Raw genomic sequence first — 25,119 nt, forward strand, 5'->3', positions numbered from 1 at the left:
ACCGCTCGGGTCTTTACTCTTTACACTTCGAATTCAATTCATATCATCATCATCATCATCCTGTGGACGTCCACTGTTGGCAATAGGCCTTCCCTAAAGAGCGCCACCATATCCGGTCTTCAGCTTTCCTCATTCAGCCACTTCCCGCCAGCCTGTTTATATCGTCGGTCCACCGTGCTGGAGGGCGTCCCACACTACGCTTGCTTAAACGTGGTCTCCACTCAAGGACTTTCTGGCTCCAACGGCCATCGCCTCTACGACAGGCATGACCTGTCGAATGCCACTTCAGCTTGCTAATAGTTCGGGCTATGTCAGTGACCCTGGTTCTCCTGCGGATCTCCTCATTTCGGATCTTATCACTCAGTGAAATTCCTAACATAGCCCTCTCCATAGCTCGCTGAGCGACTTTGAATTTGTGAACAAGGCCGTTTGTCAATTCGTATAAGTCCCGCAAATTGCTAATGCGCGTGGCCGCCATTTTAGTGACGTCAGCATTAGATTGAAGTTTCGAGCTGATGGTATTTTTACTTAAATATATGGCAAATGACGTTATTTCGATGTTAATGAAACATGGTTCCAGCGCAATAGCAATTTGCGGGACTTATAACGAAAAATATCCTTACGACTTATTTCTAAACGACATTAAAAAAGGAGGAGATTCTCAACTCGTCGGAATCTTTTATTTTTTATGTATGGTCCCCGATTACTCGAAGACGTTTTCCCAGGTGGTCTCATATAAATTTGGTGAAGATCTGATGAATATCTTCGATGATAGATAATGGACCTCCTCAACGGATAAGAGTAAATTGCTCGCGATCAGTGTAATAGCTGAGTAAACAGTGGGTTGTTCATGATGATGATGATGGTGATGATTTTTTTTTTTTTTTAAAGAATATTAGCCATATTAAATGACTAATATTCCCCTTTCCTCTCCAACTAAGCGTCAGGCTTGTGCTAGGAGTAGGTACGACAATAGTGCAACGGGCGGGGTTTGAACCGTCGACCTTTCGGTTTTCAGTCCACTCCTTTACCCGTTGAGCTATTGAGGCTCTTATTTTCTAACTTTTCTTCGGGAATGGAGAAATAAAATTCCTCCGTCAAAATCAATCGCGTTGACGCTCGTTGACAGACGGACGCTAGTTGAATAATTTATAACTGTTATACAGGCAATACCGTACCGCCAAGCGATTTAGCGTTCCGGTACGATGCCGTATAGAAATAAATACTGCCATACTCCTTTCTACAAGCTGTCATAGCCTAGTGGTTAGGACGTCCGCCTTCTAATCGGAGGTCGGGGGCTCGATCCCGGGCACGCACCTCTAAGTTTTCGGAGTTATGTGCGTTATAATTAATTATCACTCGCTTTAACGGTGAAGGAAAACATCGTGAGGAAACCTGCATGCCTGAGAGTTCTCCATAATGTTCTCAAAGGTGTGTGAAGTCTGTCAATCCGCACATGGCCAGCGCAGTAGACTATGGCCAAAATCCTTCTCACTCTGAGAGGGGACCCGTGCCCTGTAGTGAGCCGGTAAGGGGTTGATCATGATGATGATACTCCTTAAATTGCTTCATCACTTACCACCAGGTGAGATTGCAGTCAAGGGCTAACTTGTATCTAAATAAATAAAAAAACTACCTATTTATTTCAAAACACTTTTTCTCTTCAAAGTACGATGCAAGATAACTTAACGCTATTCAGTACAAAAATAGTAACATTGTGAAATGCGTAGGTCCTATGTTATCATTAATACGTGAATAATATTATGAGTGATTCTTGTGGGTTCTCGGAGGTTATCGATGTTTGTTGAGGGGGCGAACCTATCTCTGAGTATAAAGCAATATTGGCACCGATTCCGTTGTCTTTCTCTAAACTAAATTTAGAGTATTTGCATCCGGAAGCCACAAATTTAAACAGTTGGCTCGCGACTGTGCGCTAAAATCACGGGTTTTACCATCTAAAAACAAAAGGAGATCGCCCGTGAACGGGCCCTCTTTTGTGGCGTCGCGTCGGTGTCAAAACTTAATTTTTTTTAATGTGTTATTTTTTTACGATTATGTTTTATAACGACTTTTTTTCACTCTATTAATGAAAATATCCACAATTACAGTTAGAATCGTAAACATGCATTTATTTTGAAGAAGTATTAATTGAATATAACCTCAATATCAGCAATATAAAAAAATAAGATTTCTTTATAACCAGGGTGAATAAATAGAAATCGTTTGCAGAATATAAAGAGTTAATTATTTTTCTACAAAATAAAATTAAAACCATGGTGACACAACAATTATATTAGGGGGGGCCCAAAGCTCCTAAGAAAATGGGCAATCTCTTTTAAAACTGTCAAACTGCGTCTGTCCTTTTCATATTACATTAGTAAGAAGAGTATGCGAATACTTTAAAATTAGGTTGTGCTCAGAATCAGTACCATTGTTATAATTAAAATCCTAATGACAGCGTCCATGTGTAACATTTCGGAGTGTTTCGTTTCCCCTCACGCCCTGTTTGCTGTTACACAAAATGTTTACACACGCGATGCCAAGTGGTAACACCGGCGTGCGTGTACTGTGATGTGGAAACTGTAATTACAGCTAAATTTGGAATCCACGTAGGTACTCTCTTGTCAAAGGCCTCAATAGCTCAACCGGTATAGGAGTGGACTGAAAACCGAAAGGTCGACGGTTCAAACCCCGCCCGTTGCACTTTTGTCGTACCTACTCCTAGCACAAGCCTGACGCTTAGTTGGAGAGGAAAGGGGAATATTAGTCATTTAATATGGCTAATATTCTTTAAAAAAAAAAAAAAGGAGCTCTGGCTGGTAGGCTGTTTAGGCACGGCTCTCTTAACGATACGATCAGAAGGGCTCTTGCCACCATTTCTTTCTCATTGTGGGACGCAACTTGCGTTGACACTTGACACATTGGCCCCGTGTCATATCAGGGAGACAGCATCAAGACCGGGAGCCGCAGCAGAAACAGCTGAAAACGGCAAGCGGCGCAAGTATGCCTCTTCTCGGTAGGAACGGCATTCTGAACCAGTGGTAAATTAAACTAGTTGACGATTTAAAAGCACTTGTAAAAGTTTACTTGAATAAAAATATATTCTATTCTATTCTATTCTTATCGAGAGTTACATTTTTGTTCGTTGTTGCCGTGAGACCCTGGGCCATGGAATCTCTAAAAAAAATTGGCTCTGGGTATTTGACTTAAATTTTTTATTACTTTATTACAAACTAGGATAAAAATAATGACGTTAACTGAAAAAACTAATTAAATCGATCAAATAACAAAAAAGTTATAAGCATTTAAATAATTCTGATTAGACAGAGATAGCGATATAGCATTATGACGTCACACCTTACTAATGCCATAGTAGCTTCGTGCGGTTTCATACAAATTTGCGTTTTGCGAGAAAGGGATAGAAGACCCTCCCACTCCAAAATTAAAATGCCTGTAACTTTGTAAATCTTTGATGGATTTTAATATTTTTTTCAGCGTACGTCATTATTTTTTATCCAAGTTTATAATAAAGTAATAATATTTATCGAATTCAAAAGTAGGAAAATACCCAATTGCGAAGTTTCCCCAAAATACACATACAACTTTGCGCTCGGGCGGACTTTTCCATACATTTCGCCTTTGTGATCCCATTTCGCCATTAAGATTTTTTCAAGACAGTAGAAACTCGGTTATACGGATTCGCGATTATCCGGACTACTAACCGAAAATTGTTCGGCCAAGTGCGAGTTGGACTCGCGCACCGAGGGTTCCATACTCGGGTATTTTTTCCGCCATTTTGTACGACAAATCAAAAACTATTAAATGCATAAAAATCTGTTTTAGAATGTACAGTCAAAGCCCTTTCACATGATATCCCACTTTGTATAGTATCTTACTTTGAAAATTGTAAATACTATTATAGAGAACTACATAATATGCACAAAACCCGCTTTTCTTCCTACATTCGATTATCCGGATTTTCGATTATCCGAATCCCTAACGACAACAATTAGTCCGGTTAATCGTTGTTTCCACTGTAATATTATGTAGTGAACAAGACATAGCCGCCCAAGTCTTGTATTTTTATAACATCTGCAATAGCTACTTAATAGCTATTCAAAAATACAGTAGGTACGATATTTTCAAAATATCAATATGACTTTATTTCCATAACAGAGTCGTTTGTGATTCTATCACAGTTTAGAAAACATTGTTACATCATCATTGTCATGATCAACCCATCGCCGGCCCACTAATGTCTAAGCACAGGTTCATAATGAAAAGGGTTTAGGCCCTAGTCCGCCATGCTGGCCTATATGTTTTCCTTCACCGTGATATTTAATTATTTAAAACGCACATATTTTCGAAAAGTTAGAGGTGCGTGCCCGGGATCGAGCCCCCGACCTTCGATTAGAAGGCGGACGTTAAAATGCACATATTTCCGAAAAGTTAGAGGTGCGTGCCCGGGATCGAGCCCCCGACCTCCGATTAGAAGGCGGACGTCCTAACCACTAGGGTATCAGAGCTTGTCCTACATGTGGCTTCCTGAAAACATACATAGTTTCATGAAAGTTATAAGGTAATGAGCTTTAAGATTAAACGCTTAGGATTAATTTTTGATTAACAGCAAGTGTGGGAAAGTTTTCAGTACTGGTACGACTAACATGTGTTAGTGCTGAAGTTATAATGGGAATTAAACAACGTTCGTCAAACGCAAACAAAGCTACTCTTAAGTTTATGCTTAGACTAGCTTATACTCGCGACTTGGTCCGCGTGGACTACACACTTTTACCTCCTTAGGGGTTGAATTTTTCAAAAATCCTTTCTCAGTTTGAAAAGTCAATTTGTAAACTTATCATGATCAACCTATCGCTAACCCACTACTGAACGTAGTCACAGGCATACGTCTCCTTTCAGAATGAGAAGGGTTTAGGCCATAGTCCGCCACACTGGCCAATTGCGAATTGGCAGACTTAACACACCTTTGAGAACATAATGAAGAACTGGTACAAGTTACATGTGTTGGTGCTGAAGTTATAATGGGAATTAAACAACGTTCGTCAAACACAAACAAAGTTACTCCTCAAGTTTATGCTTAGACTAGCTTATGCTTACAACTTTGTCCGCGTGGACGTGAGTTTGTTGTGGGCTCAAACCTGGGCGCGTTTGGAACCCTCGTAGCTTTAGTTTTAAGTTTGCGTTATAATTATCACCACTATATCTTACAAATCTAACACCATACCAGACCATCAATAACAGTTATTTATTACCTATTTTGAATAAATCATTTGACTTTGACTTTGACTACATAAATTTCAAATCCCTATTTTACCCCCTTAGGCGTTGAATTTCCAAAAATCCTTTCTTAGCGGATGCCTACGTCACAATAGCTATCTGCTTGCCGAGTTTCAGCCCGATTCGTCAATATTAAACTATAATTGTAAACCTTCCTCTTGAATCACTCTATCTATTGACGAAAACCGCATTAAAATCCGTTGCGTAGTTTAAAAGATCTAAGCGTAAAGACAGAGGGAACCGACTTTGTTTTAATACTATGTAAAGATACACCACAAAAGCTGTTTACCGAAACAACATCTTATGTAAGGCTTATGCAAGGCTTAAACTGTCGTTAGTAACTCTGGTATTTAATACCGTGTTTAAACTTGATAACCAGACGTTTACGTTTAACCTTTGTTGAACTAACAAGGTATTAAGTATCTTCGTAATAACATCGTTTAATTTCTTTCGCTCGCTTTAATTAGATTAAAATTATATTAGGTATTAGCTGATACCCGCGACTTCGTATGCGTGGATTTAGGTTCAATAGGACGCTAATGGCTTAACTAATAATCTTCTTCTATATATATAAAAGGAAAAGGTGACTGACTGACTGACTGACTGAATGACTGACTGACTGCCTGACTGATCTATCAACGCACAGCTCAAACTGCTGGACGGATCGGGCTGAAATTTGGCATGTAGATAGCTATTATGACGTAGGCCTCCGCTAAGAAAGGATTTTTGAAAATTTAACCCCTAAGGGGGTGAAATAGGTGTTTGAAATTTGTGTAGTCCACGCGGACGAAGTCGCGAGCATAAGCTAGTCTTCTATATATATAAAATTCAAAGTCCTGACTGACTGACTGACATATATTATATCAACGCACAGCCTAAACCGCTGGTCCTAAAGACATGAAATTTGGAGGGTTTATTCTTTGTAAAAAGTAGGTATCCACTAAGAAAGTATTTTTCGAAATTCCACCCCTAAGTGGGTTAAATGGGGGATGGAAGTTTGTATGAAAGTCCGTCATTTTTCAAGTTATTTGCATGAAAATTGGTTGATGTTGATGGTGATTGAAAGTTTGTATGGGAAAGTTTTATTGATATTATTAACTTGAAATTTGGAAAGAAGGTTTTTTCTTGAGGTTAGGTGTCAGCTAAGAAACGACTACGAACACCCCCCCCCCCCCCCCCTCTAAAGGGATGGATTTTTTAAATTCAACCCCTAGGGGGGTAAAATAGGGGTTTGAAATTTGTGTATTCCACGCGGATGGAGTCGCGAGCATAAGCTAGTCTATTATATTAAAATACTGCATTTTCTTGGTTAAAAAATAATTTATGTGTAGAAATGTGATAATAGAGAATATTATGTACTTAGTAGAAAAATCAATTGCATTATATCATTATATTATACTGTTGTTATGACATTAATTATTTAATTGCTGAATTAATTATGATTACAACACGTAGGTACTTACTTAATTAAATACTTATCGTTTTATATTCCCATCGACTTATTTCAAGTTCAAACTCTTTTTATTGAACCGATATAATATCATTATTTTAATTCGTAACTTCCTATGTAAGATTGTAGCAAACCGGTTTAGAAGAATACTAGTTTGGAATATCGATAGATATAAAAACCAGTCAAGTGCGAGTCAGGCTCGCACTTCAAGGGCTCCGTACCATCGTACAAGATATTAAACCATGACTTTTTATTTATTTTAATTTGCATGGTTACCATTTCGAAATTTTTATTAGATATAAATTATGTTGCTATAGCGGCGATAGAAAATATTCCTACATGCACTACAGAGTCTGTGAAAATTTCAAATCTGTACCTAGTTTTTTTTTTAATAATCATCGGAAATTCTCCGATTTTTGTCAGTTTTATGTATTCACTAGCTGATGCCCGCAACTTGGTTCGCATGGATTTTGGTTTTTAAAAATCCCGCGGGAACTCTTTATTTTAATGAGATAAAAAGTAGGTCTCTCCAGAACCACTCTCCAGGTCTTTAACTACCCCATGCAAAAAATCAATCACACACAAAAAAGCAAACATGCAACATCCGTTGCTCCGTTGCGACGTGATTGAAGGACAAACCAACAAACCAAAAACGAACAAACAAACACAATTTCGCATTTATAATAATATGTGTAGTGATTTACGAATTACCTACGGTTTCGTTGGCATCCTTCGGGTACGGAACCCTAAAAAGGACCTTCACAGATAGATATTAACGTTTTGAATATCAATTAGCCGGCTATATAGATATTCAAAATTAAAATGCCTTGCTCTACATCTAAATTATAAAATTTCCATCCAATCCAATTACCTACTTAAAATTAAGTGGGTTTCCAATTATTGACAATTTAGTCGTGTTTCACGCAATTTTTTCTCGAAAACTAATCTAGTTTATAATATAAATAATGAGCCTCAATAGCTCAACCGGTAAAGGAGTGGACTGAAAACCGAAAGGTCGTCGGTTCAAACCCCGCCCATTGTACTATTGTCGTACATACTCCTAGCACAAGCTTCACGCTTAGTTGGAGAGGAAAGGGGAATATTAGTCATTTAACATGGCTAATATTCTTAAAAAAAAAATACTAACAATCGCGAACGGCTCCTGTGGGAATTTCGAAAAATCTAGTCTTATTGACTGCCCAAAAAATCTGACTTACTTTGAATCAAAGTACATCATGATCAACTCATCGCCAGCTCACTACAGAGCACGGGTCTTCTCTCAGAGTGAGAAGGGTTATGGTATGGCCATAGTCTACCACGCTGGCCATGTGCGGATTGGTAGACTTCACACACCTTTGAGAACATTATGGAGAACTCTGAGGCATGCAGGTTTCCTCACGAGTGATATTTAATTAGTTAAAACGCACATAACTCCGAAAAGTTAGAGGTGCGTGCCCGGGACCGAACCCCCGACCTCCGATTAGAAGGCGGACGTTCTAACTACTAGGCTATGACAGTTCCCATCAAAGTATGAGTACTCAATTTCTTCATTTAACCAATTAAAATTGCTGATGTTAATTTAAGTAGCTAACATTAATTGCATTTTTGTACGTCAACTGTTAATTTTTAAGGTACTTAATAGGTAGGTATAGTTGGAATTAGGTGGAATGATGATTTTGTGAAAATTATGGGAGCAACATGGCAACGATTGACCCAAGATAGAGAAATGTGGAAACGACTGGAGGAGGCCTTCGTCCAAATGGGGCGTACTGAAAAATAAAAGTGGAAGAAGAATGTATATACCTAATAAAATATGAAAATTAGTAGTGATATACAGAATAGTATTGTGTACGTATTAAAAAATGAAAATATATACAGTAAGGAAATTAATAATTAAAAAATAGCGATGACATAAATAATAGTAATGATATACAAATAGAAATGTAAATGTAAATAAGTATTATGTATAAGTTTTTTTTTTGATTCTATTAAAATATGTATATACTGAATATTATGATAAAATGTAATTGCATGTAATGTTTTCAGTAAATAAAGGCTATATTATTATTATTATTTATAATAGGTATAGTACACGACAGGTTGAAATGGCAATCGGGGAGGGAACGCCCCGAACACCCGCACAGCCCCCGCGCTAATTAGGCGCAGGCGAGTGCGGGTGACGTGCGAGTGTGCGTGGGGCCCCCCCCCCCCCCCTATCATACCCTGTTTGCCATCTCGACCTGTCGCGGACTATAAGTTGAAATATTTTCACATTTGAGTACTTATCTATTATTGTTTATTTAGGATTTGTACGACCTCTAATTGATTGGAAACCAGTTTTTTGGAAAAGTTAGTTAAGATCGACTGTTTTCTTTTATAGAGATAAGTCTTTGAGTGAGTAAGAGCAAGATGGTGGACAATATTATCGGTAACAGAAAGCTTCTCAGACCAGGGCGCGTTTGGAACCCTCGTAGCTTAAGTAATTTACGTCTACTTAAGTAATTAATTATTTACATCACTATCTTACAAACTCAACGATTACCAACCAAATAAGTAGTGTACATGTGATACCCATCCATACTAATATTATGAATGCGAAAGTGTGTCTGTTTGTCTGTCTGCTAGCCTTTCACGGCCCATCCGTTCAACCGATTTTAACGAAATTTGGTACAGAGAAAACTTGCATCCCGCGGAAGGACATAGGCTACATAGGTTATTCCGGAAAATCAAAGAGTTCCCACAGGATTTTTAAAAACCGAAATCCAACCGGACGAAGTCGCGGGCATCATCTAGTTTTGAATAAATGCTTTATGAGTTTGTATGAGTTTGCTTAAAAATATTATATTATCATTTCATAAAAAAATTAGGTATAAGAAAATTAGGAAAAAAGGGTATAGTCCCCTTATCGTATTTTTAAATATGTTCGACTCACCTGTCAACATTTCCCGCCATTTCCGCATTTCGTTCGGAATCCACAACTACTCCATTCATGTCGGAACTTTCAAACTTTCACACTGACACACACATAAACACACGCGTAAATACAAAACAACACACACACATAGAAGGCAATAACAGCACCAGATAGAATAGATATTTTTATAAAAACTTTATGCGACGAACTTTTTTTTTAAACTGTGTCTATGGAATATTATTTTTGTTGTTTTTTTTCGTGTGCGGAAAAAAAAGAGGTAAAATAAAAGAGGTTGGACGTCCAAAGAGGTCAAGACGCCATGCGGTTGTGTTCTGTTGATATGTTCTGCCGTGCTCGCCGCTTGAACCGGAGGCTCCGACCGCCATAGATTAAAATTAACATTACAGAGGGGTAAGGAATTTCACCCTCACCTCACCTGGGTGTCTGGTGCTGCAAATGTTCATGGGCGGCGGTAATCACTTAACATCAGATGACTCGCCTGCTCGTTTGCTCGCTATCTCTATTTAAAAAAAAAGGGTTAGACGCGCGATTTTTCCCTTTTTAATGGCACTTCTAGGTAAACGCGTCCCATCTTAGGCCACATCATCAGTTTTCATCAGGTGTGATTGTGGTGAAGCGTTTGCCTATAATGAATAAAAAAATGCCTATGAAAGTCTTCTACGTATCATCATTATGTTCAACCCGTTGCTGACCCACTATTGAGCACTGAACTCAGTGTTCAACACTGAATGATAGCCACCGAGGTCATTTGACATTGGTTGATTCTGCATTGCTGCTTTAGTGAGCGATAGTAAACAATTTTTCGTAGAAAACCTTCAATGGATTAAAATAAATGTCAAATGAGCTTGGTAGAGATAGGTACCTGAGATCAGCATTCAAGGAATAGACGTGGGCTACTTTTTGTCCCTGAAAAGTCAAAAAGTGCCCATGGGATTTTAAAAACCTACATTTATCTATTTTTATTTTTATTTTATTTTATTCATTTATTTGTAATATTATAAAAAACTTACTGACAACGTAAGCTACTAACTACCCAGTACCCATTGGGGCTAGGAATTTGAGATTTTCATGTAGTTTTTTTTAATAACGAAGAGACTCCTTTAAGAAAATTTTAGAAAATCCACCCGAGTATAGCCGTAGTATTTAAATAGTATCCAGCAGTATTTTAATATGTAATAATAATATTTGGTAAGTATAATTTAAGAATCGCTAGCTATAAGGAAAACACGTTATAAACAAGAAGGAAAAAAAATTGTTTGCAAATTTGCAACAATGTGTCATGGGGAAAATCATCATAGGAAACTAGTAATTAAAATAAATCATTAATATTTATAATGCGTCATGAATAGGTTGTGGTGTTTTACGACATATTATTTGCACTGCAACACCTGACGATCACTCACCATCTAATGCGATGACTGTTGTTTGCTTTAAAACATAGATATGTATTATCTTAGGACCCCAACGTCTATCGATTTTTTCGATATGTAGGTACCCTGCGCATTACCAATTCAGGTTCGCAACCCGTTGAGCTACATCGGATGTAGGTATGTATAGTAATGGATGTTAAATACCCTCTGCATTAATTTTGTTTACTCTATGTACAACCAGTTGCTCTGCACACCGGTTTGCGCGCACACAAAAACATAACCTCGGATTATGGTAATAGAGTTTAGTATTCAATGAACGCTAGCTTTACGAGCTTTACGAGATGGAAGCTTCAACTTATATTTGCTTAGGAAATCGTGCGAGATGCATGCATGATGACTAGGACGTCCTGTCCTACAGACGACGGTCAAGAGTTCTGCGTACCGCGTTAAATGACTTTTTAAATTTTTTTTATATGAGATAACCAGCACCTGATGTTAAGTGATTACCGCCGCCCATGAACATTTGCAGCACCAGAGGAACCGCCGATGCGTTGCCGGCCTTTTATTAATTTGTTGGTCCGCCCATGTTGTAATCTAGTGGGAACACCGCCGATGGGAGTTGATTCCACAGTTTGCATGTGCGTGGAAAAAAGGATCTGGCACAACGGGTGGTCGAAGTGCTCCAGAAACCCAGGTGGCGAGGGTGGAATTGATTGCGGTGGCGTGCGGTGCAGTTGTAGAAAAAGGAGGGTGGCATGAGATCAAACAACTCTTCGAAACACTCTCCATTATAGAGGCGGTAGAACACACAAAGACAGCTTACGTCTCTGCAATGTTTCCAAACCGTTGTTTTAGTGACTAGATTGTTTGGCTGCGGATGCTGTGTCCCGGGTTCGAATCATGAACTAAGAGCCAGCGCGTGCCAGACCTTCGTTATTTTTTAAAAGCTGAAAGTTTATCTGCGTATCGTCCTCAACACTGGGAGGAACCATTAGTGGCTATGAAGTTTTTATAAAATAACGAAGGTCTGCCACGCGCTGGCTCTCTTAAAAAGAGCTTTAAAACCTAAATCCACGCAGATGAAGCCGCGGGCATCATCTAGTATTTTATAAGTTTTTGTTTATCATTTATGTACCCTGGAACCTTAGACTGGGGGCACACGATGCGTTGCGGCGCCGCACCGCAAAGATTTCACCGTATCAGCGGGCACACGAGCGGTGCGGCGCCGCAACGTTATGTCGCAGTGGCGCTGTAGCAGCGTTGGACAGTCTGTTAATAAAAACCAGCCAAGTGCGAGTCAGGCTCGCGCAATGAGGGTTCCGTACTACAGTCGTATATTTTCGACATTTTGCACGATAATTCAAAAACTATGATACATAAAAATCTGTTTTAGAATGTACCGGTGAAGACCTTTCATATGATACCCCACTTGATATAGTCACTCACTTCGAAAGTTGAAAATACTAATTATTAGTTCATGACCACAATTTAATTTTTTTTGTGTGATCTGACCTAAAATTCACGGTTTTCAGATTTTTCCCCAAATGCCAGCTATAAAATCTACCTACCTGCCAAATTTCACGATTCTAGGTCAACGGGAAGTACCCTGTAGATTTGTTGACAGATAGACAGGCAGACAGAAAAGTGATCCTATAAGGGTTCCGTTTTTCCTTTTGAGGTACGGAACCCTAAAAACAACTGAGCGGTGCCGCTCCGACGTCGCAACGCATTCACCCCTCCCCGCCTCGTCTCGGTGGTTGCAAGTCCGGTGCGGCGCCGGAGCGCATCGTGTGACATACCACAGATATTTGTATGTAAGACGACGCAACGACACCGCTCCGGCGCCGCACCGCCGCCGCAACGCATCGTGTGCCCCCGCAACGCATCGTGTGCCCCCGCAACGCATCGTGTGCCCCCGCAACGCATCGTGTGCCCCCACTCTAAGGCATCCCGAGTTACGTTACGCAGTGTAGGATTCCGTGAGTTGACAAAGGATAAAGGAATGTCAACACAAAGAGACTCGACAAACAACGGTTCGCTCGCTTAGATACTGGTATTTACTATTTATACCTATTTAAAAGTTCTTTAAAGTTAATATAGGTACTTATTTCGTTATCTAAATATATTTTATTTTTATTTTTGTTTATTTGAAAGTAATCAACAGCGTAAATACATAATTATTATTTAAATTTAAATCTAGGTATAACAGAAGGCCAAAAGAGATTACTTAAAATTATAATTAAACTATTTTAACAGAATAGAGTTAAAATAAATGTAGGTATATACAATAATAAAATAAAATTACAACAGTGTGTGTATGATTGTATGTGTGTGTGTATGCGTGTGTGAGTGTGTGCTTATGAGTATGTGTGAGCGTGTGTGCATGTGTGTGTGTGAGTAAATGGGAGTGTATGATTGCATGCATATTTAGATGTTAGCTACTTTCTTAGATTACTTACTTATTTCTTAGATTTAGTATATAAAAGGAAAAGGTGACTGACTGACTGACTGATTTATCAACGCACAGCTCAAACTACTGGACGGATCGGACTGAAATTTGGCATGCAGATAGCTATTAGACATCCGCTAACAAAGGATTTTCGATAATTCAACTCCCAAGGGGGTAAAATAGGGGTTTGAAATTTGTGTAGTCCACGCGGACGAAGTCGCGAGCATAGTTATAAATAAAATTAGTGGTGTTCCTGTACTTCTCGCTTTTACGCTTCGCTCTGGACTCTTCCGTTGATATTATGCTAGTCAGTTAGTTTTATTTGTGTACAGAGGATCGTGAAATGTTATCCCGAGTAACGAGGCGTGGGACTCACTGTTGACGGAGGATAAAGGAGTGTCTACACAAAGAGCACTCTCGTCCAACAAAGGTCTGAGCGACGCGACGCGGTGCCTGGCCCATATTACGTCGTTTAAATACTAGTAGTTTTATGGTTCCGGACCTCAAAAGGAAAAACGGAACCCTTATAGGATCACTTTGTTGTCTGTCTGTCTGTCGGTCTGTCAAGAAACCTACAGGGTACTTCCCGTTGACCTAGAATCATGAAATTTGGCAGGTAGGTAGATCTTATAGCTGACATTTGGGGGAAAATCTGAAAACCGTGAATTTAGGGTTAGATCCACAAAAAAAAAAAAATTGTGGTCATGAACTAATAATTAGTATTTTCAACTTTCGAAGTGAGATAACTATACCAAGTGGGGTATCATATGAAAGGTCTTCATCTGTGTATTTTTTTTTTAATTTATAGACTAGCGCTTGGCTGCAATCAGACCTGGTGGCAAGTGATGATGCAGAATAAAATGTAGCGCGCTTGTCTAGAAGATGCATTCTAAAACAGATTTTTATTTATTTTTATGCGTCATAGTTTTTAGATTATCGTGCAAAATGTCGAGAAACTACGACTGTAGTACGGAACCCTCGATGCGCGAGTCTGACTCGCACTTGGGCGGTTTTCTATGTATGTTATAAACTCAAACTCTACTAACCGAAGCAATAACGTTGGTGTAATATAAAGAAATATGAGAATGTTATATATACCTCGGTATGTCCGCGAGTCGCGGGGGCCGCGCCCTCCGCACGGCGCCCAAGGGCAGCACCCCCACCTGGAAAGGGGAAAACTGCATTCACTTTTTTTTTTTTTTTTTTTAATTTATTATCTAATCAAAATACATACAATAAAGCTTAAACTAAAAACACCGAAAAAACCACAGAGGTTTGTCCTCGGTGCCTAGCTGCAACGAAGGTACCTATTAACTAATTACTTAAAGAAATAATCTACAGTAGGTATATAACGCGAAGAATCAAGTAAGTATGTAACATATTATAATCGTGAGTAGGTTTATTAACTTCACTGTTCTGTTTACATACATATGTGAATATACAGAATCCAGCGATGAACATGGTTTAATTAATCATTTTCATCTGGTGAAATTCTTATTTTGACCGAGCGAAGCGAGTTCTCCGAGTCTACTTGAGTGAAATTCCACGTGTCCAATGTCCATCTGTCCGTCTGTCAGAGCCTTGTAACTTCTGAATTACTGAACGTATTTTTATTTATTTATCTATAGACCGCTTGGCTGCAATCAGACCTGCAGGGTGATTCGCTAACTCAGTTTCTAACACTGAATGATAGGCACGGAGCTCATTTTTTAATCCGTTGAAGGTTTTCTACGAAAAAATATTTTAGTATCACCCAGTGAAGCAGCAATGTAGAACTAACCAACCTCGATGGCTATAATTTAGTGTTAGACACTGAGTTAGAGAATTACCTAGCTGGTGGCAAGTGATGGTGCAGCCGAGGATGGAGCGCGCTTGCCTAGAAGATGCCTATAAACTCGTGACTTGAAGGTACCCATATTAAAATTGAAGAGAGAAACTGATGCTCGAAGGGCGTTCCATATCCAAGCGGTTCGCATTAGAAACGCATTAGCAAATAGCAAGTCAAGAGCACCTCAGTCCTCACCTCTAGAAAGGGAACGATTGCATTCACTGAGTTTTCGCTTTCCATACAGTACTTACCTACACTGTTTATCTACCAAATGTTTGCTTTAGTTGTTAACACAAAGTTACTACAGAATATTCACTATCGAGTTGTTATAATAATACGAGTATTATCTAAGGTCCTAGTCCATGGCCGTAGCCCGTAGGGGTAATTATATTAAAACTAGCTGATGCCTGCGACTTCGTTCCGTAGCTTGCATCCCGGAAAATGACATAGGCTACTTTTGATCCCGGAAAATTAAAGAGTTCATTTACCGTTTATTTAGGTTTTTAGGGTTCCGTACCTCAAAAGGAAAAACGGAACCCTTATAGGATCACTTTGTTGTCTGTCTGTCGGTCTGTCAAGAAACCTACAGGGTATTTCCCGTTGACCTAGAATCATGAAATTTGGCAGGTAGGTAGATCTTATAGCTGACATTTGGGGAAAAATCTGAAAACCGTGAATTTAGGGTCAGATCACACAAAAAAAAATTAAATTGTGGTCATGAACTAATAATTAGTATTTTCAACTTTCGAAATGAGTGACTATATCAAGTGGGGTATCATATGAAAGGTCTTCACCTGTTCATTCTAAAACAGGTTTATTTTTATTTTTATGCATTATAGTTTTTGAATTATCGTGCAAAATGTCGAAAAAATACGACGGTAGTACGGAACCCTCATTGCGCGAGCCTGACTCGCACTTGGCCGGTTTTTTTCAATCCTGTGGGAATTCTTTGATTTTCCGAGATAAAAAGTAGCATATTATGTCACTCTCCACTCTCCAGGTCTTTAACTATACCCATGCAAAAAACGGGTAGGTACATACCACGATTAATTTGATGTTTTTATTTGTCGATATTTCAACCTAATCCCACGGGTCGTCACGACGGGACGTCCCGTCCCGTCCTTCAATGACACGTCGCAGCAGAGGAATGTATTGGCGTGATTTTTTGCATCAGGTATAGTTAAAAACCTGAAGAGTGGCATATTGGCTAGGAACCTACTTTTTATCCCGGAAAATTCTCACAGCATTTTCAAAGAATAAATCCGTGCGGGCGAAGTCATGGGCATCAGCTAGTAGGCTATAAATTATTCTATCACACGAACAAGCAAATAAAATATCAGTTGCTTTACCATCGTGGGGAAATCTGCATGCTTCGAGTTCTCTATAAAGTTCTCAAAGACGTGTGAAGTCTGTCAACCCGCACTAATTGACTAGCGTAGTAGGCTATGACCAAAACATTCTCATTGTGAGAGGAGACCCGTGCTCAGTAGGGAGCCGGCGATGGGATTGGTCATGATGATGATAGATCTGTATTAACCCACGGATGTTCTTCACCTGATTAAATAATCCCTAGACAAACGACAATTACATAAAGCACCTTTAGAACAAAGGCGTGCAATGCTGAACTAATATCCGCATCAGCTTGATTAAACGCCTTTGTCCGAGTTTATGGACCTCGAAGCCTCAGCGCAAACGTTATATTAATGTGTTTCTATTTTGTAAAAGCCTCAGATTAAGGATCAGGAAGAAGGAAGGAAGCTAGTTAAAAATAATAATGTTTTGAACTATGTATCTACACTAAAATTTTAAAGAGAGTAAGTTATTTTAGTGACCCGAAAGCGCAGCGTTGGAAGACTAGGTGGACGGACAACATCAGGTAAGTCGCAGGGAGCCGCTGGATTCAGGTGGCGCAAGATCATGGCGTGTGGAAGTCCCAACAAGAGACCCATGTCCAGCAGTGGACGTCTATCGGTTGTTGACGCCCGACGCTCTGACCAGCCAGTGACGAAGTTTATGACATGTACTACCCGTGCGCGATAAGTTGAGACTCGCCTGGAATGCAACCCTCCGCCCGCTTGCCCTGTAACTTCTCCCGTGTTGTACTGTAGACAACGCCATTTTTTTAACATCTTAGTCTCGTACTTGCCTAGGTCACGCAACGACGACGCGTTCCGATCTTTGTCTACAGTACAACCACGCGTCTGTGGCGTCACCGCCCCCCAGGGTCTCAACTTATTGCGCACGAGTAGTACCTATGTTCACTCAGTACTGAAGCTACTGTTTATGCCATCTAGTAGCGACACTTTGCAGCTATCGAAACTACTTTCGAAGACCTGAGAATGATGATATCCATTAAGATACCATTGCTAATTAAATGTTAAAATGAGAATTTCCCAGTTGGTAAAGCAAACACTTTTGAAAGTCAAGTACAAAGGGTCCCATTGTGTTCAAAGGAAACACAAAAAGTTGAAGCATTCCAGATATAACATTGTAATGAATGAATTAGGATACTTTGGTGTAGCAGCTATTGTTGTAACGTTTCAGATGTTTAGGCCCGGCTTCCACCTAAGCGGAGCGGAGAGGAGTCGACCAATCAGATTTTTTATAGGTATGATAATATGTATCACTAGCTTACGCTCGCGACTTTGTCCGCGTTGACTACACAAATTTCAAACCCCTATTTCACCCCCTTAGGAGTTGAATTTTCAAAAATCCTTTCTTAGCGGATGCCTACGTCATAATAGCTATCTGCATGCCAAATTTCAGCCCGATTCATCCAGTAGTTTGAGCTGTGCGTTGATAGATCAGTCAGTCAGTCAGTCAGTCAGTCAGTCACCTTTTCCTTTTATATGTTTAGAAGATTAGAAGATTTTTTCACGACATCAATAATTAAGAATCTGATTGGTCGTTTGAACACATCTCTCAGCTCCAATTAGGTGGAAATTATGGCATGATAACGAATTTTGTTTAAAAGACTTGACAAAAAGGCGGTTCTGTACCTATTAGATCTGTACGTATGTATGTATATTTTGACCAATTTTAAAATTATAAATTCCCAAACTGCCCCGGCCGATTTCAATGCATTCCCTCGTTGGACACCCACCGGGAATCAAACTCTGGACCTCCCACTTATTACACTTATCACAGAGCTCACCACTGCGCCAGGGAGGTCGTATACTGATAACCAAGTCGTTACTGGAACAACACTGTGCTACTCAAAGGATCCTTTGTGTTGAAAACAGGGCTATTCACTAAAATAACATCTCGATATCGAGGCTCACTCAAGTGAGATAGCTCACTTCGAAAGCAAACTCACTTCACCTTGGTTTGGTATTCTGTAAACATCTGCTACGCACATGCGAAGTGAAGTGAGTTCGGAATGCGAACTCGAACGACTAGGGATGTGTTCTCTATGGTTAAGCGAATCGGTAAAATCTTTAAATCCGTCTTTTATCAAAATACGTACACATTTCTAATAAAATGTATGATTTATAGTTTTGGTACAAAAAAATGTACACATGAAAAAATAAATCTCATTTTTTAACGTATAAGATACCGAAATTACATTTTGCACCTACCGGTCTTTGTCGCAAGATGGCTGCGAATTAAAAAGTTTTAAGTTTGTTTACAAACCAAGTGACATAAGTGATCGAATTCAAAATTGTGGATAAGTTACTATTGTTTTGTGGATTTTAAAGGATTTGTTGAGGAAAAAGTTTCTAAAAAATGAAGTAAGTATTGTAATTTTGCTCTTTAGTTACAAATTATGTTCATACCTAACAATTCGTGTCTAAGAAGATTACATTTCGTAATACAGCATCACGGAAAGAGCGTCGCATCCTTCTCGGGCCCAAATTGAGTCTTTTTTGGAGTACTTGGAGAGAAACCCAAGCCTTGCAATGGGTTTCTCTAAAGTAACTAGTGCAAGGGACGCAGCCCGAAGATCTTGGGAGGCACTGGAACTCCAACTAAACAACCTTGGAGGCTGTGTTAAAACTTCAAAACAGTGGACCAAAGTTTGGAGATAGATGCTCCACTGCCACAAACAGAAGTAAGTGAATGGTTTACATGTAAAGAAGTGAAACATTGTTTAAAAAACCCTGGTTACACTTAAGCTGTTGGTCCCGGTTATTAGCATTAACATCTCACCTAATGCTTTGCCTCAATGGTGTGACATTAAATAAAAAGTATTTAGTGTAACTAATTCTGTTGTACATAATCTAAACTAAAATTAACACACACACACACACACACACACACACACACAGCTGGAGTTAGTGGACCACTGCCTTTGCCTACCACACCCTCGGGCTCGGGTGCTCATCCCTCACGGCGCACGCTTAATGCCCAAAGTCGGCTGTTGGGGTCACCAGCACAGAACCAGCCACCTTCCCCGATGACAAGTAATTATAATTTACAAGATAACTAGAAAATGCGATAGATTTAGAGTACCTACCCATTAATAAAATTATTGTTTGTGTGTGTAAATATACCAACAGATTTGAATAGGGATAGATTGACTTTAAAATAAATTAAATTAATTTATAAATTCTAATAAATGTTATTTTTGTTCTAGCGCCATCCAACCGTCGCCAAAGACGCCAAACAGTGGCATCTCCAACTCAACGGCGGTCTCAATTCTCCAGAATGACAGAGAGATTTCTGGCAATTGAAGAACAGCGGATTGAGGTGGACCGCCGCAGTTCGTTGCTGTTTGAAGCGATCGTCAATCATGCGCACAAACGGGACACGGCTACGTCTCAGGCATTGCAGGCCATCGGGGATGGGGTTAAAGCTACTGGCGGAAGCTTTAATAAATAAAAACTTAGGATCATTGCTCTTTCAAAAGTTGCGCAAAGTTTGTATGTTTGTTTGTAGGAAGTAATCTCTGGAACTACTAAACCGATTTTGTAAATCTTTCGCCAGTAGAAAGCTAATGTATTCCTGAGTGATAATATAATTTATTTAAAAAAAAAATTAGAGATCCTACAAAAATTTTAATAAGCTACCCGTGCTAAGCCACCGGGTCATGTAAAATAACTAGTATCTCTTATAGTGTACCTAGTATAATATCTTATCTGTCTATTATATTTAACTAAATTAATATTAGTTAAGTTAGGTAATATTGTAATTAGGTAAATAGTTTAGGTATAAGAATAAAGGAAAATAGAATTATAATATAATATATGCATACTTCTACGTAAGTACCTACTAAAATTAAAATACCTATGTACAAAATTTTAGTTTAAGTGAATATTATTATTATTTATGAGAAAATAAATATTCCTTTAAACCGAAAATAATATTTGGTAAACAAATCTTGATGTTTTATTTCTTTCAATAAATGTTCTATTAACTCGAGAGTCGGTAATTAAAAACAAAGTCTCGAGTAATTATTAAATAATAGTAAGTGAACGAATCTCATTCGCTTGACGTCGACTTTTAATACAACTTAAAGAGTAATCTCCTTCTAATAAGAAGGCCTCATAAGAAAGCTCAGAGTCACTCAGCGGGCGATGGAGAGAGCTATGGAGTTTCTCTACATGATCAAACCAGAAATGAGGAGATCCAGGAAGGAGGATACTAACCAATACTGACTAACAAAATATAACTGATAAACTAATTATTTTACTTAAAACAACTTATCACTTAAATTAAAGCTTAAATGTTTTATATAAAATCAATTAAAATCACTAAAGCAAAAATTCACTCCGAATTCGATAGCTCTCACATAACTTTATATTTGACAAGCGGATTCGAGCTTCGAGATGACGTAATTCGACAATCGAAGCTCGATCGAACCAAGAAATGGCGTTAGAGAATACCACTTGTGCGTCATTTATCCTGACCAAGTAGTTTATCTCACCGCCGCATACGTCAATGCGGCGCCACCTGTACTATCGAGTTTTACAGAATACAAATGATCAAACTCATCGCGAATTCACTTGTCGAATTACGAAAAGGGCTTTACAGAATAGCCCTGCTGTAATGAATGAATTAGAAGCTCCGAGTTTCCCGCGCCGTTACAAAGGTGACGGAAAAATTAGCTTTCAAGTAGATAATAAGCATTTGATAGGAAAACAGATGACATAAATATTTATGACTTGAATTTTAAAAACGAGGCAGATAATCTGAGCATCTATAAATTCACTACCAAGATTCAATTTTTATTAACCAAGGTTATTTATTGAAAGGAAATAAGATGATGCTTGTTCCGTACTTTTGATGTATTTATAGCACAAACCAGCGTCTTTTCCAAATTCGTAGACTTATTTTTATTACAATCGGTCGGGGTTTACTTATGTGGCCGCTTACTAAAACGGCAACACTACAGCTGTCAGTCGAACTTGAAGTTGACACCAGGGGCCGGAAAGTCGCTTATTATCACCTATTGTAGTTTTTATTAGCGCCGTCTATTAGTTGGTCACCTGAACTAAATTATTGCTTGATTTACTTTACTCTATGGTCAGAGATTGCAAATGGCTGCCATTTGTGTTTTGAATCGGCATGGTGTTTTGTTTTTTCTGTTTTGGCGAAAGGTAAATTCCGTTACTAGTCGAGTCGAGTGGTTTCTTCTTCGTCTTCTCGTGAAATTAACATTTAGTGATCTGTGAGACATAATAAAAATAAAAAGTAAATCACAATCAGTGTTGTTATTCCAATGAACCTATAATAATTAAGTTGCCAATAAAAAGGTGGTCCTGTTACATTGCGTGCATTAAATAGATAAACCAAAATCACATGGATCTTTGACTTTTCAGTGTTTTATTGTTTTCAATTCACTAATAAATTAAGTATTATTGTTAAATTAATACTTGTTTTGAAACTCAATAAAACACTGTAAAGTCAAAGGTCTATTGTGGATTTGGTTTACCTATATAATGCACGTAGTAGGTACCACCTATTTATTTATAGGTATAGTAGGTATATATGTATGTAGATACCTATAGGTATGTATACAGTTACAGTTGTAGGTGACCAACTATTAGATGGTGCTAGGTTTGCATTAGGAATTTGGGTGACATTAAAATCTTATGAGAAGGCTCTCTATTTCCAGTGTATTACTTTACTCTATGGTTGACACATACCGCGAACACTCCGCGAGAACGCGTGACACACCTCAAAAACACAAGCCTCTAACGGCCATCATCAAAAAAAGCAAAACTTTAGACGCGAAGTTCATCAACCTTCGACCAGATCATCAACCTTGGACCTTACCAGCGCATCTTGGGGGCCCCCATCATCGAAGCGCGTTCCCGGATCCGGTAAGTGACTGCATTACAAACACTGACCGTCCATTAGCTTTTCTTCTTAACAATGCTTTTAAAATGTGTTGAGCTATTTCTTCTCAAACCCAGCTTACAAAATAATTGATGACTAAACGAGCTTACCTGTGAGATGTTCTATCACAATTAAGTATATGAGTTGCTCATTTGAAGATTTTACTTTAAACAAGTCGTTATTGGAACACTGCGCGCTACTCAAAGGGCCCTTTGTGTTGAAACTGGGAGCCTTCAAGGTGAAGCTGTAATGAATTAATTAATACCTCCGAGTTGCCGCCGCGTACTAAGGTGACGGTGAAATTAGCTTCCAAGTACAAATACAGATCACAAAAATATTTAAGTAAGATAAGTATATCAAATGGGGTATCATATGAAAGGGCTTTACCTGTGCATTCTAAAACAGATTTTTATTTATTTTTATGCATCATAATTTTTGAATTATCGTACAAAATGTCGAAAAAATACGTCTGTACTACAGACGTATTTTATGCGGAACCCTCGGTGCGCGAGCCTGACTCGCACTTGGCCGGTTTATTTAAGTGACTAAGTAAGTTAACTAGTGATCTACCCCTGTTTTGTATGGGTGGCATTTATGAAAATCCTTTCTTAGTGGGGGTCTACGAAAAGAACTTATGCAGAATCTCAGCACAAAAACATATCAAATAAAAGATGGCAACTTCAAAACAACTGTTCGATTTGGTGGCCACTTTTGTAAATAGTATTTGGATGTAGTGGCTATGGAGGTAAATTGCAAGCAAATAAAATAAAAATAAATAAAAGAGCAAAATGCAACCCCTAATCAAGTCTTCTAGTGGATAATTTCACAGGGGCGTTAATTCGCCCGTGAAGGTAATTCACAGTAGCCGGACTGTGAGACGGGATTAATTTATCACTCACCCACAGCCGCGCTGGTTTAGTTCGTGCTTTATTTTCCTCTCCTATTCATGATGTGTCTATTCCTATTTACAGATTGCTGAACCTAATAGTAGGGGAGCTCAAGAGGCTAAATAGGGATTCAGTCGAGCCGCGAGCGTCGTGGGGACCTATAGGACTGTGAAGATTAGTATATTCAATTCAATTCAATTCAATATAAGAAGATAGGTGCTAAAAAGAAAAAAAGGTTATATGATGTAACCCCTTTCACTGGTGGGGTGCACGCTATACATTGCGGGTTTGAAAAATACTAAATAACTAAAACTACAAAATGAGGCAAATGGTCATTGGTATTGGATTGCGTTTAGGTAGTGTATTGAGGCCGATTCTCTAGTACACAATCTCTAAACTAAACTAAATTAACAGGTCTAAATCTAGTGCTATTCTTTTCCGCAAGCAACATTATGAAAGGGATAGCAATAGATTTAGACGTGCCATTTTAGTTTAATTTTAGTGACGACCTCCCTGGCGCAGTGGTGAGCGCTGTGGTCTTAATAGTGGGAGGTCCCGGGTTCGATTCCTGGCAGGGGTTTGGAATTTTATAATTTCTAAATTTCTGGTCTGGTCTGGTGGGAGGCTTCGGCCGTGGCTAGTTACCACCCTACCGGCAAAGCCGTGCCGCCAAGCGATTTAGCGTTCCGGTACGATGCCGTGTAGAAACCAAAGGGGTATGGGTTTATTAAAAACTGCCATACCCCTTCCAGGTTAGCCCGCTATCATCTTAGACTGCATCATCACTTACCACCAGGTGAGATTGCAGTCAAGGGCTAACTTGTATCTGAATAAAAAAATAAATAATAATAATAATAATAATTAGAGATTGTGTACAAAGGAATTAGCCACAATAATGCTATGTTTTTACTAGCGTTCTGGTTACACCCTGTATCTTAACTCCACATAATGTTAATTCTAACATACAGGCACACGGGTATGACTTAACTACGAACACGCTTGGGAAATTAGAATTAAATTCAGACTGATAAGCGAGGGTCAAAATTATCAAATTGTTGGCAACGTTTGATTATACATAGCTATTCCCTCGCGATAGCATATTTGAGACTAATGGGAGGAGGGGTTTGTTACATTGTTCTAGGAAACTTTGATATGAGGGCAGCAACTACTAACTAACATATTGCCGAAGTATTTACCAAGTGTCTGAAAATACCTTCAAGGCAAGAGTGAACAGGCATATTCTAGGCAAACGCGCTCCAACCTAGACTTCATCATTGCTTTTCATCCGACTACAGCAAAGCCAAAAGGATGGGTTAAGATTTTGGCAGTATATGTATGTATGGTCGCTAACTATCGGCCTCATGAGAAAGCTCAGAGTCACTCAGCGGGCGATGGAGAGAGCTATGCACGGAGTTTCTCTTCGTGGTCAAATCCAGTTGGGTAGGTCCAATTTAGAGAAAGAGGTCAATCGCCGAATCCAACTCGGTTGGGCAGCGTTCAGGAAGCTTCGAGATGTCTTCTTGTCCAAAATTCCTCAATGCTTGATGACCAAAGTCTTCGAACAGTGCGTGATGACATATGGATCCGAGACATGGTCGCTAGCTATGGGCCTCATAAGAAAGCT

At 39.0% G+C, this 25,119-nt stretch overlaps 1 protein-coding gene across 2 annotated transcripts in view; it reads right to left on the minus strand.

The window, feature by feature from the left end:
- The window catches only part of LOC117985236 (calcium/calmodulin-dependent protein kinase kinase 1), a 131,772-nt gene that overhangs the window by 76,384 nt on the left and 30,269 nt on the right, over positions 1 to 25,119 (minus strand). The window contains exon 2 of one of the 2 annotated variants that reach the window (XM_069500912.1): positions 14,598 to 14,662. In XM_069500912.1, coding sequence (XP_069357013.1) covers positions 14,598 to 14,662 — 65 coding nt within the window. Of the gene's footprint in view, positions 1 to 9,677; positions 9,988 to 14,597; positions 14,663 to 25,119 lie in introns of those variants that run through there. The other variant, XM_034971927.2, reaches the window with a different exon arrangement.

The sequence above is a fragment of the Maniola hyperantus genome, chromosome 9 (genome assembly GCF_902806685.2).
Source record: "Maniola hyperantus chromosome 9, iAphHyp1.2, whole genome shotgun sequence".
Lineage (NCBI taxonomy): Eukaryota > Metazoa > Arthropoda > Insecta > Lepidoptera > Nymphalidae > Maniola > Maniola hyperantus.